The following is a 16764-nucleotide window of genomic DNA, read 5'->3' on the forward strand; positions in this document are numbered from 1 at the left end:
TACAGGATCAGAAGCAATCAGACATCTCCTTAGGCTAAATAAAAACCTAAAAGAAGAATGTTCACTGTAAAATGTAAATCTCCTATGGTACACAAAGCACCGAAACAAATCCTAACCAGTTCAAAAATGCAGGTTCCTTTTGTATCCATCAAGGAATGAGAATGCTGCTTTATACAATTATGTGACAACACTGGGAATAAGGTTTTATTTAAATTTAAAAAAAACATGACATGGTATAGCTACGACATTAAATGTTGAAAATTTAATAGTAATTAAATTTTCAACAAATTATTAAGAGAAATCAAGAGAGCACTTTAAGATGTTCCCCTACTTGCACATTTTTTCAATTTATCCTTTAACTAATTCTTAATTTTTTTTTAAATTTCTTATCCTTTCTCTTTTGAAATCCAAGTAGTGCTGCAGCAAAGTCACAATGAGCCAAGTGCATCCAAACTGCCAGACCATCATCCCTGCTCTGCACATCCCAACTGTTCCTGATGTGTGAGAATACACATCACCACAAACCCAACCGGAAAATGTGCATGCTCTTCTCAGGGTGAGGGATTTCACCTTCCTCATAACGAGGTCCTCAGCAGGGCCACAGCCCGTTTTTGTTGGAAAGAGGAAACCACAGAGATTCTTGGAGAACTGGCCCTGCAGGCAGGCACAGTCCAGATAAACAAGGAACCAAGATAAAACATCCTGCAAATTTCTGAAGTTTTTACAATCAGCTCTGTTCCACAGTCACACAAATCTTTTTTGTGCTGACAGTGATGCCTCTGGTAAAAGTTATCATGCACGTGATAGGCACAAAAGCCACATAAAGAACTACCAATATTTGTAACTTAATCCAGGATTTAAACAAATTTCTAATCTTTTTCCAATGGCACAATTACCGCACTGAAAGGCTTTATAATCTTTATAAAAAGAAAATTACTGATATTTCTAACAGGGTTTAAAAACTTTTTCTTGGCGGACCAGTCCTTGAGTAAAAGGGACCTATCAGACAGTTCATCACTCTGAGTTTATGTTAAATCAGAATAGGAAAAGGAAAAACCACAACAGTGCATTTTCCTCAGGACACTGAAACTCTGGTGGCTGCCAAGCAGAGCGTGTCAGAACTAAGTTTTGCCTGAATTCTCTTTTCTTTGAGAAGGAAATAAAACTAGTTTATCTCTTCTGAAAAATCAGTATTACCATCTATGAGACTTTAGTCCTCTTTTGAATATGAAACTGTGCCTCAGAAAAAAAAATATTTGTTCCTTCAGAACTTGAGGCTAAAAGACTGGTTATCTCAAATAAAAGACAGCAATGTTCAGGTTTGCTTTCCTTCACCCCAAAAGATTCTCTAATTTAACAAAATAACAGAAAATACTGTAAATTACTCTTACCTATTTTCTTATTTCGTTCTTCCCCACGACTGTGTGCAATAATTGGAGAATATATGAAGGGGCTTTTGGTTGACACATTCTGACCAAGTAAACTTTTCATTTTGTGAGGTCGGAGACTGGTTGGGAGGTTCAAGAGCTTCACAGATCTGTTGAGTAAAAATAATTTCTAATTATTTCATTCATTCTATTTTGTAACAGGTGACTGTGTTAAAAAAGGACTGATAAATATGAAACACCAGTCTGAGAATAAGATACCTGAATTGGAACACCTGAAGCAAACATTTACAATAAAGGAAATAACACCAACCCAAGGAAACTGCATTATCAGAAAGCTCTCAGAAAACAATAACAAAGGAAAAAAAAATCTTCCTTAGAAACCAACAAAACCAAAACTAGCCAGAACATTGATTTGAAATCCAGCTATTAATTTTTGAGTGCAGACTGAACCACAACTCCAGTGCAGAAAGCAGCCAAATATTTAACTTAAACCCAAACTAAAATCCAGACAAGATTTCACTGGGCAACAAAAATAAAGAAACTTCTCCACAGTGAATAAAGCTGATTTTAATACAGTGAAAATGCAGAGTAGCTGCTGGAAAGAAGGAAATGTCCCAGAACTTTGAGTGGGTTTGTTAAACAACCAGAAAGCAATTACAAATGGAAAACAAATGATTTATTTGATTGCATCCCTGCTAGACCCAATTCCCTACCATGCCATGCAGGGAAATCAATGCTCTTCCAATGCTCAGGGGAAAGTAAAGACTAAATTTTAGGCAGAAGAACAAGCAATAAATTGGTGGATATTCAGTAAAATCAGCAGCATTCTATAAACCTGTAGGACACCTAATTACTTCAAGTCAGGAACTCAGCACAGTAAAGAACAGATATGTCAGTATCACACTAATAGAAAGGAGACACACACAAGAAGCCAAGATAATGTGTTTCTGCTGAAAAATAATGAAGCTCTAAGAGTAACACTACACCGGCAGAGTTCTCTCTGTGAAACAAAACACCTGATAAGAAATTACTAAATAACACTAAAAGTAGGTTGAACAAAAAATAAATCCCATCCATGTGTTACATATTGGTGACACTTAGTGTCAGCATCAAAATCATATGTAAAATCACAGACAATGAACCTGAGGAATAAGAAGGAAACTGTAAGAGACCCCTGATATTTCACATTTTAAAACCTCTTCTGATAGAGTTTTTACAAATTAGAATGCAACTTAAAACAAAAATGTGAATTATACTCATTTGAGGAAACAAACACTGAATTTGATATAGAGGTAATAAAAATGAATTTTATTTGCTGTACAGAGGAAAGTGCTCTGGCTCCTTCATGGTTATTATATAAATACTGGTGGAAAACCTGGTTTACCTGAATGGATGACAGTGGAAGGAATGTTCCTCAAAAACATATCAGAGAGTTGTACCCTCACAGATCAGACACAGAAGAGGACAGATTTTTATTTCCTTGGAGTGAAAAGCTCCAGTCATGTCCCCTGGCCTGACACCGCTGAATGCAAATGAGTGACAATTAAGAATTACTAACTGATTTCACTAGCTACCCAGAAGATCAAAATCCTGTATTTGGAAAATGTTAATTAAAAACAAACTTGCTTAGATGGGAAAGGAAAAATTTTATTTTAAGAAATCCCACTATACTAAGTAAACAGAGGGAAGGGGAAAAATGGCACTGAGTCGATTTGATGTAGTAACAAAAATATGTAAGGACTACTAAAAGCAGCAGTGGTAAAATGAAAGAAAATTTTCTGCTTTAAAATCTATCAGTGAGACAATTACCTGTACCATAGGTAAATTATAAAAATGGGAATAGTGCATTTTTTATCTGAGAAAATACCAGATGATGATTTTATATTGAACATGAGTAATGGAATATAAAGATTTTGCCTTGCCAAATCTCTTCTATTGTTTTTAAAGTACTGGGGAGAAAAGGTAACATTGCCACTGTGTTCCTATTTCACTGTGGCATTTCCATATCTGACAGCGTTTTGATTAAGAAATCTGCATCCAAAACAAGCACCCCACATTAAATGGATTAAAACTTGTAGACCATGAAATGCCAACAGTGAATAGAAGTCATCCCCATCAGTAAATGTGTGTTTCTAGAGAGCTCTAACATGGATTGAATCACAAGCTGAGGTTATTTAACATTCATCAAAATGACATTTCCACACATTTATAATTGATGTCACAAAAAATTAGCATGATTTAGCTCAGAGAGCTCTGCAGTCCAGCAGCACAGCTGGTTCCCAATGGGCTGGGCAGCTCTACAGCATCAGATCTGCTGGGCAGATGTAACCAGAGCCTTTATAACTAAATTCAACTAACATTTTATTGGAGCACTAATTTTTATTATGATGGCTTTTATAGAAATTTTAACAGACAAGAAGGAGGAGGAGGAGAGGAGCAGTAGTTCTTAAATAAAGAATGATGTTTAAATAAAGTTGATGCTGGGTTCCTCACTTAAATGTTAAATAAAGTTGATGCTGGGTTCCTCCCCCCATGACAAAACAGAAGGAGCTATTCCCAATATTGCAAGCACAGCCAGGTCAAGACAAGCAGATTATGTAAGTGGATATGTTTGTCCCCTTCTCTGAGCATACAAAACATTTTAATTGACATTAAGTCTTTCCCACTGAAGTCTTGGGAATCTCTTGCCAGAGTTCTGACTGGCCTCTTCTTCCAGTCTCTTCTCCCAGGTAACAAGCAACAGGATAAGAGGAAACAGCCTCATATTGCACCAGGGGAGGCTTAAATTTGATCTTAGAAGAATTTTCTTCATGGAAAGAGTTGTCAGGTTTTGGAAGGGGCTGCCCAGGGAGGTGGTGGAATCACCATCCCTGAAAGGGTTGAAAAAATGTGTGGATGTGGCAGAGGACAGGGTTGAATGGTGAACAAGGTGGTAGTGCTGGGTTGATGGCTGGACTTGATCACCTCAAAGGTCTTCTCTAGTTTTAACTATACCATGGTTCTATGGTGCTATGACTAAGTCCATGACTCCCATGAAGGAGGATTCAATCAGCATTTGCCCCATTTTCTTCACTATTCAGGGTACTTCTTCTGAATAGAAATATCTTTCCTTCAAAAAGAAAATATTTTCTTTCAGTCTTCTATTATTGACACCCACTGGCTACTTTCTCTAACTCACTCTAATGTCTCATGCCAGGCTTCAACCTGAACAAGGTATTATTCACTGGCCTGACTGCATGATGTGCCTGAATGGAACTGAGATTTAGAACAGGCCAGTGAAGGTGCCAGCATGAAAATGCAGCATCTGGAAAGGGAGAGGTACAAAAAGCACCATTTCCAGGTGAGTTCCAGGCTCTGTGGATGGAGACTGCATCCAACTCGTGGACATTCAGTATTGAAAAGATCAAGTATTCAACTAAAATCTCAGCTGCAGCAAAATAGCTTCCTTCAATTGAATAAGAAACTGTTGAAGGACAGTTCTTCAAAAAACAAAACTCCTCTCTTTCTGAAACTAAAGGTCACAAAGTATTTTCTGGTCAAAGGCTCTATTTTTGATCAAGAGCTTCTCAAAACAATTTGACATTTTGACATTTTTCCATGTTCTTGTGATCCACATGCATAAAGTGAGATGACTGCATCCTTTCAGTATCCTTTAAAATTTGACAGGTACTGTGAAAAAGTTAAAGATTGTGTTTTGGTCTTACTTCACAATAGGCAATTTGGTGAAAGGAACAGGAGGTAGCTTCAAACCATCTGGAAGAGTGATGACTTCCATTGTCCCAGGGCATTTTGCTGTGTAGCTTTCCAAGCTCTGTGTGACATCTTTCTTTTCTAGAAAATAAAATTGAAAAATAATTTCAAACTCACATTTAATTGAGACTATAGTCTTGTTTTTTACAAAATAACTCAACTGGCATGCCAACAATTTCTGCATTCAGTACTTGGAGTTAAGTTCAAACTTGACAGATGGTTCAAATATAATTAAGTGACCTTAAGCTAAAGTTTTCTAGATTTCTCAGAATTTTTCAAGTGCCAGTCTATACCTACTTTTTGTTAGGGTTTTTTATTGTCAAAATACAATTTTTTTGCAATTCCACCTATTAAATCTATATATCCAAACAAAACAATCAGCCTCACACATATTAAGGTTATTAATAATAGCATTGCATGGGAACAAGGACTGCTCTGAAACATTAGATTAAATAATATCAAAGGCAATGAAGAGAAAGAAATTACTTTTGATGTTAACTTGTGTGAAAATTATCTAATCCTCAACATAATTGTACTGTGTTATGCTACTAAATCATAACAACAGGAAAGAAAGATTTTCTTTGGTTTTGCTTAAAAATAGAAGAACATTCAAACAAATATGCATTATTTGGGTTATCTTCAAGAATGTACAATGATTGCATATTAGTTTTATCCAGTAATTATTTTCAACAATACATAAAGTCGTGTATCCAGGAAAAAAAAAAAAAAGTCAATTTGGAAATATAAAACCTCAACGCAAAATTGTATTTAATCTTTATGGTGCCTTCCAACCCAAACCTTTCTATGATTCTGTGATTCCCTGTTTCTCTGATGAAATGGAAGTCTGCAAACAGAGAAAAGCCTGGCAGTGTTTGTTTAGAGGGGAGAATGAGGCAGCTGAAAATCCTATATTGTTTTAAAGTGAATATTCATAGACTGTTGGAAGGAACCTTAAAATCCAACCCCCCTGCCATGGGCAGAGACACCTTCCACTGGACCAGGCTGTTCTATGTATGTGCTACCTACATAAATAATTATTCAATATTGAAACTGTATCTAGAAAACACTTAAAATATCAAAATACTCAATGATAAAACTAAATAGGAAAGGGGAGGGTGATAACAATTCGTATCAGTAGGAGTACTACCAGGAAAACCTGAGGTTATGGTACTGGGTTATGCAGCAAGGTTTTGGTAGCAAGGAGTGGCCTTTGGGGAAGGCACCAGGGTATCTCCATGACAGAGCCCATTCAGACAACCCCAAAAGAAACCTGCTGCTGCCCAGAGCTCATATCTAAGAAAGGGTAAAAAATGCTGCATAGCAGCTGTGAGAGGGAGGAGTGAGAAAAATGTGAAAGAAACATATCCTGTAAACTGTGCCAAAAATACCAAAACCTGCCCGAAACACCATCTTGGGCCTTGAAAAGCACAAACATCCAGCAATGCTTGTGCTGCCCACACCAATCCAGCTCAGTCTGTGAATTCTACAGCCACAAGGAGTACACACTCCTTCAAAGCAAATCAACATTGATTGTAATCCCTTCACTATGGAATTAATGGCACATAACTGACAAATTGCCTTGCTCGTGTCTGTGTTTCACTGAACAGTCTCTTGAGCCATTCCCCACATTTTAATTGCCTGTAGGGAATGCTCCCAAAACCACATTAATTAGACATCCACATAGACTCAGAGCAGCACAGCAGAGCCAGGAGTTGTAGTGGTTCAAGGCTGAGAATTACCATCAAAATTTCAGGTCATTTGCCATATTATGAGCAAGGGCACATAGTGCAAGCAGAATCCACCGAGATGGAAATCTTCACAGCTACCAGGAATGGTGAAGGTAATGCTACAGCATCTGCTTAATTGTGCCTGAAACCAAAGGTCTGCCATCCCAGAGCACTGCCTTTCATTCCCTAGTGTGAAACACTGTCAGTTATTGTTCTCAAAGAAAGCAGGCTGCCATTTGCAAGAATTTGTTTACAGATTTTTGAGTTACGTGGTTATTTCCTGGTAGCAGCTCCCCACACTTTCCGTGAGAAAAAAGCCAAACCAAACTATTTTTCTATGTTGATGTGGTGTGAAACACAGCTTTAAACATGCTGCTGCCAGGCCAGCAGCTCAGTTCCTTTTCCTTAGCACCACATCTCAGCCAAGATGCTGAAGGAATCCACATCAGCAGGACAAAATGGGAAGCATTCACAATGCAAAAGAGCTGCCTAATCCTGCCCAAGAGCCACTTCTGAAAGCAAACACTGGAACCTTCTCCCTCGAGGAGCACCTCAGCTCCCTGACCTCTGTGGTTTAATGGTTGCCAAAAACCTGCTCCAGCCATTGCAGCTCTGAATTCTCACAGCTTCTGGCTGCCTGACATCCTGTTCTGACAGAACCTCCTGGGAGGAGCCACTGAACTCCTCAACCTCCCTCCTGACCCATGGTTAGGAGATTTCTGTGACTGTTATCACCAGCACTTACCTTTTTGAAAAGAAGAGACAAAAACCAGCTGCTCTTGGAGGTCTTTACCCACCTGGTGCCTTCATGCTCGTACAGGTCAGCAGGAAGGCAATCACCACTTGATCCTGTGACCCCTGAATTCACCTCAACAGCTTTAAAAGCCTGTCCTGCAGCTGGGAGCACTGCTGGATACTTTTGTGTAGGTATTAGAGACTCATTTATTGAGTGAGGAGTGACAGCTTATTTTCTCATCTGGATTAACTACGTTCACAATTTTTTTCCCTTCACTTTCTCTCCAAACTCACTGAAAGACCAGGATCACAGAATGGCTGTAACCAAATAAAGCTGAGCAAAGCCTCTGGCAGCACTGGCATGTGAGCACATTCTGCTCAGTTTGTTCAGTACAACCCCACTGTATTTTCCCCATTTCATACCAAATTGGTTCTGACAACCAAAAATGTTGCAAGTCCACCCATACTCTTAGAATTTCATTGCTCAACTATTTAACCTCAACATAACAAGCATTGGTTTGGTGTCCAAGCTGCTTCAAACCTTCTTCTAATATTAGAACATAAAAATCTGAGAGTTTCAGATGCACAGTCAGAAACCATTAGTGATTGAAAGCTACTAAATGTGAAAAAGACAAGACTTTCTGCTCATTTCACAGTCCTGTGGAGCACTATTTCACAATAATGGAGCCATTGAAAAATCAGACCAGGACAGGACAGAAGGTCATTTATAGACTAACATTTTTAAGCACTTCAGTAACTGTGATTTAACAGTGTAACACAAGCAGTAGTTCATGTCTTGGCAGATAACACAGAAAATAAGAACACAATTGCTGTAACTGTGCTCTTGAATATTTGAAGAAATTTAAAATAGCTGTACTCAGGTTCAATCACTACCCACTGAACACTAAGGCAAAGAATAAAAACACAACATTTATTCTTTGGCAACAATTGGTTGATGTTGCGTTGATCAAGTCACAGTGTCCCCTGCAGAACAATCAGAACAAACAGCCAGGTGGAACAAAGAAAGGGAACATTTCCTGTCTGACCCACCAATCCCACTGGAACAACTTCATTTCCTTATGGAGCTCACTGAAATATAGAAAACAAATAGCTCAACACCTTCTGACTCCAATTTTACCTCAGTGATAGGCCCAGAATAAACATTTCAATAAAAACCCTCATTGCCCATGGTGCTTTGTGCTGGCTGAGCTTTCTCCTTCTCCCTTGAAGACATCAAATAATGGACACAAAGGAGAAGTCTGAGGAGAGTTCCTGCAGCAGTCCTGGCCCAAGGTTCTCAGGACAGACTCAAACATCTTCTTAATGAGTTAACAGTAATATATAACAAGACAGAAAAGTCAATCTGATGACAGGAAAAAAAAAACAAGAGAAAAAGCAGTTTTTGCACCCATAAACATAGATATGGCCTTCCAGTGCCTGAAGGTAATGTACAAGAAAGATGGAGAGAGACTTTTTACAAGAGCATGTCGTCAGAGGATAAGGGGAAATGGATTCAGACTGACAGAGGGCAGGTTTAGATGAGATATTAGGAAAAAAAAAATTTCTGAGGCTGATAAGGCTCTGGCACAGGTTGCCCAGAGAAGCTGTGGCCGCCCCATCCCTGGAAGTGTTCAAGACCAGGTTGAATGGGACTTGGAGGAACCTGGGATCGTGGAAGGGGTCCCTGCCCACAGCAGAGATGATAACTTTAAGGTTGCTTCCAACTCAGACTGTGATATTTCCTTCACACACCCACACAAAATGAGAATTGCTTGGTGAGCCCTAGAGAAGAAAGTCCACGTCTGCTTCCAGGGGAATCTTCAGTCTCACTCTGCCATGAAAATGCAGTGTACTCTTTAAACTAAAGAATTTCAAAAAGGCACTGTCGGAACCCAGGACATCCCTCTGGATGCCCTGGATCACTCAAAGCCCTGGCAGGGGTTCCTGGCAGGAAGCCAAAGACCCCTGTGGCTTTGAGTTCGACCCATGGAGCAAATTACCAACCTAATATGAAGAATTACAAGTCACAAAAGTTTAGATAGCATAACAGTAGTTGTCACAGGGTGAAAGGTGGAATTTTGAAGAACTTTACTATGGGGGTCTAGGGACAAGGTGGAGGAATCTGGGCATTGTCCTGTCCTTCTTCCTTCTTCTTCCTAGCCTCCACCTTCTTGGTGAAGGTGGCACTTTGGGATTGGTGTAGAGTAGAAAGTCACTGTCCAACATAGGTGATAAGTATTGGAAAATGACTGTAAATATCGAATATGTATTTTGTAGCATAAAAGAAAACACCAGCCCTGTGGGTGGGCAGTGTGCCTCAGACTGACCAGCCAAACAGATCTCAGCGGGCCAGAGAGAAAATGCTTTAGATAAAAAATAATAAACAACCTTGAGAACGCGAGCCAAAGACTCCTGATCAGTTCTTCGACGGCTGGGTTGGGGAGAACAGACTTTCAACACACCTCGGGATCATCTCACAACCAGAGAGAAAATGCTGAGAGGCCACAAAATACATTAAGACCCTCACAAAAGCTGCAGTAGGAATTGATTATTCACAGACAGCAACCACCACACACCTTTTACTCTGCAGTTAATCACAGATTGCAGGGGGTGTGCAAAGCTCCTCCGCCTTTCAGGCAGTGCCTGGGCTCTGCTTTGGGCAGGGATCACCACATTTGTGTATTCAGGGCATCCCCCTTCCCCAGGCCCAGCCAGGCCAGAGGTGTGAGCAAAGCACCTGGGCAGGACCTGCAGGATCAATCCACGCCTGCAAAACCAGGGCTGGAACTCAGCACAGCAGAGCTCCTCTCCCTGCAGGCAGCACCCTCTGCTTCTCCACCCCGTTAACTCTGACAGGGACTGGGTGATGGCACTTTCTACAGTAACAAACAGCACCAATAATATTTTTTCTGAAAAATACATGCAGCAGGTAAACACAACTTCAAACTGCTCAGAGTCTCATACTTGAACAAGCGGCTTTGACAGCAACACAGGAACCCTGAGTGTTCATCCCACTACTGCAATGAATGTCTGTGTTCCCCACAGACTCCAAAGCTGTCCTTAGGGAGAAAGGCACTGGCAGTCACCAGAGAGCATGAATCCCATTTCTTTAAGAAATCAAGCAACATAGATGTCTAAATAAACACAGCAGAAACTAATAAAATTCACTGTTTGACAAAGAAAAGAGCAGAAACTAGAAGAAAATAATTAATCTATGCTATGAGAGTTAGACCTGCTTTCATGAACAGAGCATCATGAACCATATCAGAGACTGACTCCACCCACACAAAGGACTCAGTTATTTGCTCTGTAATAGCTCATCTCTGAAAAATAAGTTCTCAATTTACTACTAACTTTGTAGGAAAGGGGAAGAAAATAATATTTTAGACACAAATAAATATAGCTGTCTTTTAGAAGCAGAATGTTTTCCACTTCTAAAAAGACTGCCACAGAGACAAAGAATAGGAAGAGACTACTAAACACATCACAGTCTTCCATTACAAGGGTTTTAATAATTGTATAAAATGTATACACATGAAGTCCCAGCCAGTTTGCACCAAAATATTTCTATTTAAAACCTGACTTTAAAAAGTCAGCATAGCTGAAGACAGTTCATAAAGACACCATTAAAATTTCAGTGTCTGGCTCTCCTCCATATCTCGGAACTTCAGATGTCTACATACTTTCAATACCAAGAAAATACATTTTGTACACACAAAATCAGTACATAAACCACTGAAATCAATACTCCTACCTTTACAAAAAGTGAAGTAAATTAGACATAGATAACTTTTATAACAATAAATGAACTCAGGACTGCTGTAAAGCTGCTTATGGGCAATGCAGGTTTTGTAAACATTCCCAGATACAATGGTGTAGCTGTTAAACACATCTCATTCTGGATTTTATATGGAAGAAGCAGAGGCAGAGGATGGAAAGAACACCACACTGATTTCTGCAGAACATTTTCCCCAATATACTGTTATACAACATCACATGGATTTGGCCAGAAAGGTTTATCAGGATTCAAAATTTCAATGTCTCCACTAGTGATCTAAACTTGCTTCAGAATAGGATGGTTTAATTGCTGAAAAAACTGGGAAACTGTCTGAAAACTTAAAATGAAGACATGTCAGCTCTCTCTCCTAATGTACAGTTGAGTTTTCCCATCCCTCTGTAAAAACATCTCTTCAGTGTCACTCCTACCCCACTCATCTTCCCTTGGCACATCCAATCACTCTCAATGGACATCATATGGGGAGTTCACTAAGGTACATGGATAATCCATTTTTAAACATGGATATTTCTTTTTCCATATAAACTGCCAATTTCAACAGCAGCCTTGACAGTGCTTTAATTTGAATTTAGGGCGAGAGAGCAGTATTGAGTCTGTTAAATGTCATATAAAATATATTTGAATTTTAGTAATATAGCACCTCCTAAAATAGCCTCCTTTGGTACAAAAAAAATTAGCACTTAATAATACAGCACAAATTCTTCATGTCTTCATCTGTCCAAATGAAGCAGCTCTTCCCCAAAGGAATTTTTTTTTCCTGGAATAAAAACCTTGCAATGTGCCTCCATTTACACACCTGTATCTTTTCCCTCAATAACTGAGGGAAATCACACTTCTTCAAGATCAGAGGTACCTACATGAAGACAGCAATTTTGGGCTAAAGCTCAAAGACTTCATTTTGTTCATGAGTGACCTTAAAAAATTAATAGGAAATTTTCACCTATTTTACTGTAACTATTGATCTGCTGATCATAGCCTAAGAATTTGGCTATGGCGTTGGCTGGAGTTTTTGTCTGTACCTCACTGATACACAAGGCTAAGCAAAGACAAATCATGTGTGAAACTTTCAGGCTGGTCTGTAATGCTAAATATTTGATTCACAGTGCATTATTTTTGTCATATAACATATGACTTAAAAATTTGTTGTGTTTGATATTTAGTGCTATGCAAATGATTTTAAACCTTTTATTCCTGTTGCTAGTTTACTCCATTTCATTCAAACTTCCAAAAAAAAAAAAAATCAAAGTCTAAAAGACATTTACTTCAGGTAAATAAACTACACCCTCTTAATAAAGCAGTTTGAGCAAAGTTATTAAATGAGCTGGCTTGTCTCTATAAAACACAAATTCCAGGGAGACATTCTAAAAGTGGGGGGTTAAAAAAAGCAGGAAGAAGTGTAGCAGGAACACAACAGTGCTAAAGTTTGTTAGCACAGAACTGATGAAAACACAGAAGCAGATGAAAAGCAGCAGAAGTCACAGTACCATGATGAATAAGACTTAACTGGCTTCTAAGGAGTCTCCTTCTGCTTCAAATAAAATCTCCCAGGTCTTTTATTCCAACCCATCAGAAAGCATTTGCATTCAGGCTTTTTTAATATATTCATTCTTAGACCACACTGTGCCACTGCTATGCATCAAACACACAAGGTGACAAGTCTGTTTAATTACATTTTTATACATATATATACACACATACACTTATTTATACGTAAGTACACAGGCAAGATATGGCATTAAGCTGAAGCTGTGAAATATTTCAAAGTAATGGCTAAGAACTACCCAGGCTGCTATAAATATTCCCTGGTAATTATACTGTAGATTTCCATTTCATCCTGAAATCAGTTAATTTGAATATTGCAAGACCAACCAAAGTAACTCCCTTTTGAAAGGTTTATTGGTTGGGCAATACCAACTTGCAGGTACTTTGTCAGCTAAAATACAACCCAGTGCATTAAAACCAGTTCACCAGTGTCAGTTAAGTGAACCTCACTCCAACTCTAAAGTTTACATCCAGTTTTAATTTGCACTAAACTCTGTTCAGTCTGATGAAAGCATCATTCTTTTTAGCCCTTGCAATCAGTAACATTTACCTTTCCAAAAATGAATTTACACACTACAGATGTTCTAGGAGAAATGCTGCCCTAATTTAAATGCAATTTAAAGTATTTTAAGCATTGCAGCACAAAAGAGAAGCTACAGAGCAAAGCAGTTGTGCCTGCATTGCACAGCTTTGGGGATTACCTGTGACAGCACCAGCAGAATCTGGAAGAGCAGGATTCCAACACAGGATCTCTTATCCTCTGCTCTCAAGTAACATTATCACAATCAAGTCTACTCTAGAAATTCTAAATAACCTTGCTTTGATAACAAATTGTGATATTGTCACTTTTGCCAGTTTCCTAATAGCTGACATCTGTTTTGACAAGTGCTGCTTTGGGCTGGGGTAGAGTTAATTTCCTTGACAGGAGCTGGGCTGGGGCTGTGTTTTGGGATTTGTGCTGAAAAGTGTTGGTAATACAGGGATGATTTGGTTATTGCTGAGTACATGACTGGGAATCTCTTTCTTCAATACCCTAAACTCATTCACTTATTGTTTCTGTCTCTTCTAATCATTAATGAACCAATGTACCCATAAATGTTTTTGATTTGGTTTTGTTTTTTTTTAATTCAGGAATACTATATCAACTAAATCACACACATTTAAATGCTCCATCATTCCTTGAAAATAAATCATGCTTCCAAGAGATTTCAACCTCTTCCTAGTAAATCACAATTATCCACACACCTACTGTTATTTACTAGAGCTTCTTACAATGCACCCAGTACTGAGGCCAAATTTATTGAACTCCAGAGGGGTTCAAAGGATGGAATTTGGTTTACCTCACTTCAAGAGAAGTATCCATGACCAGGGTCACTTAGTCAGTACTGAGACAGCCATAGATGTGTAAGGGGAGTGATAAATCTTGTAAAAAGAATCACTGCTGTGGCCAGGGTCACTAGGAAGACTGTGACATAGATATATCAGTTGGAAGAACTTCCATCCCTCTTGAACTCTTAAAAAATACAGCAATGCACTTGCCATTTGTAATTTTAAAGTGAGGATAAAAACACTTTAAGAAATTAACTGCAACTGTAATTCAGCTGTTTAAAATTGAAATGCTTTTAGTGCCTTTGAACCTTATCTGGTACCTGAAATTTATTACTGTTCATTTTACAGTTCAGATCACTCCCCACCATAAACCACCTCTAATTACATTTCAAAATAATTTCACAGATTTATTCTCTGTAGAGGAAGGACCAGCCTTGGAATCTTCTTTCCTAAACAGAAAACCTTGATCCAAATGTTCTGATACAGCTCCCTGAGTGTCTCTTTCCATACCTCAATTATCTTTCAGTTCTGGCAGGCTTCCTGCTTCTGTGTGAAGTTATTTTTCATGAGTTGAGCAAGTTACACCTCAAAATCTTTTCTGGGCTTATGTCTTTATTTGTAATATTTATAATCTTGTTTCCTCTAACCTAAATATGAAAAACAGGAGAAAAAAAAGAAGAGCAGCATTATGAAAATAGGCAGGAGAAATGGCAAACAGAGGGGAGAAATGGTGAGCAATCAGCTCAAACTGAAATGTGCTGAAACTCTCAACAACTTTGGCTACAGCTCTGAAAACTTGGGGAAATCAGAAAGTCACAGCAAGATTTGAACAAGAGAACAGGAGGCAGTGAGGTGAACAGAGTCACAAGCTGCTCCAGCAGTCCCTCAAAAAAATATGCCATTTTAAATTATTCCATGCCCAAAAGTTCTATATAGGCTCACAGGTTATTCTTATCCCCTGCTCCAGTGAAATTCATTTAGCCCAATCTCTAAATCTTGGTGGGGAGGTATAATCCACCAAGTGCCTGTGCAGCTTCACTTCATTTTCCCATGTTTGGATGGAAATTCTGGACAACATTACATTTTTAAGTAAAGATCCTCAGAAACCAAGTCTGGTCCTTATTGCTGCTTGGCAGGAGGGCTACAAAGGGTTAAAATCATTTCCACATTCACTTGTGGCCTAGCTGTCAATTTTCAGGAGCCCGGTTTAATATTCTTCCTTATTTTCCATACTTCCACATAGCAATTTGAAATTTAAATGACACTGAGGGAATGCATATGCAATCTGTTCTATAAATAAAAATGTCTAAAATACTGCATAATTTCCTCTTTCAACATGCAAGATGGAAAGACATATTTTAAGAGTTGTAAGACACCACGTCTGACATCACCAAATTACACTCAGTCCAGGCTTAACCATAATTTCTGAAGATAAACAAGGTTTGGGGTTTCTTTCTTAGATCAAGCTCATCACTTCTTTGCAGAAGGCACAACCTCACCCTGCCAGCTGACATCTCACCTGAGCACAGCAGGCTTGAAAGGAAAAGGTTCCAAAAGTGCTCTCAGATTAATGGTGTGAAGTCCCTCAGCTACCAACAAGTCCAAGTTGTCAAGGCAAGCAAGGTGGGCTGCCCAGCCAACACTGACAAGTCCAACCCAACTCATCTACAGGATAATGGGAACTGAAACAGCATTCAGCAGAAATTTTGGCAGAAATTCTTCACTAGTTACAATGATCTCAGTACAGACTGAGAATAAACATCTTTAGCAGTATCTGACGATTTAAGAAACAACCACTCAGAGGAAGGATAGACACACCAGGATATTCTGGGAAGTTCTCTCCATCACCTACTGTCAGCTCAAGAACAAAGACATCCAAAGCCCTGGTCAACAGATGAAAAACTACTTCTGCATGTTTCATGCAGAATCATCATAGAGTCAGTAGTTTAATTCATTAAGCACATGACAGAGCAGTGGAGAGCTCAGATGTGAAGGCAATTACCTCACCAGGAGCCTGGAAAGAATTCAAGTGCAGCAACAATAACCATAGGACAGGAAGATCTTGGCAGAGATCTTCCTACACTATGGTGGGTGAGAAAACCTCACCTCAGCACATCAAGATCCCTGCCACCAGAAGCAAACAGCATGAATCCTGAAATCCTGGAAACCTGCTGAATGTCTGAAAGAACATGAACTTGCAGGGGTGAGGGACTGTTCTGATCTGCTCAAGCTGAAGAGAAACAAGTTTTGTCTTGATCCACAATGCAGGAAGGAATTAGGCTCTGAACATACCCAAAAAGAAGATTAAAACACAAATGAGGTTAAATGTTGGGATCCAAAGTGATAACTCAACTTCATTTCTTTGTAGAGGAGGAAAGAAGGAGAAAATAGGAAAGCAGGAGAATGCCAGCAATGATGATGAGAAGCACAGGAAAGGGTTACCCCTACCAAGGCTCCAGCACTGCTCACAGTTCCATGGGAGATCTCCCTGGGTACC

The 16764-nt window shown here is 39.0% G+C and overlaps 1 protein-coding gene across 5 annotated transcripts in view; it reads right to left on the bottom strand.

Annotated features, from left to right (window-relative positions):
* Nucleotides 1-16764, bottom strand: part of TRAPPC9 (trafficking protein particle complex subunit 9) — a 441472-nt gene that overhangs the window by 393004 nt on the left and 31704 nt on the right. For all 5 annotated transcript variants that reach the window (XM_041479415.1, XM_041479416.1, XM_041479414.1 and 2 more), the window contains 2 exons: nt 5093-5219; nt 1392-1537 (listed from right to left, as the gene is read on the bottom strand). In XM_041479415.1, the coding sequence (XP_041335349.1) occupies nt 1392-1537; nt 5093-5219 (273 nt within the window). The remainder of the gene's footprint in view (nt 1-1391; nt 1538-5092; nt 5220-16764) is intronic.

Source organism: Pyrgilauda ruficollis, unplaced genomic scaffold (assembly GCF_017590135.1).
Source record: "Pyrgilauda ruficollis isolate IOZ18807 unplaced genomic scaffold, ASM1759013v1 scaffold48, whole genome shotgun sequence".
NCBI lineage: Eukaryota > Metazoa > Chordata > Aves > Passeriformes > Passeridae > Pyrgilauda > Pyrgilauda ruficollis.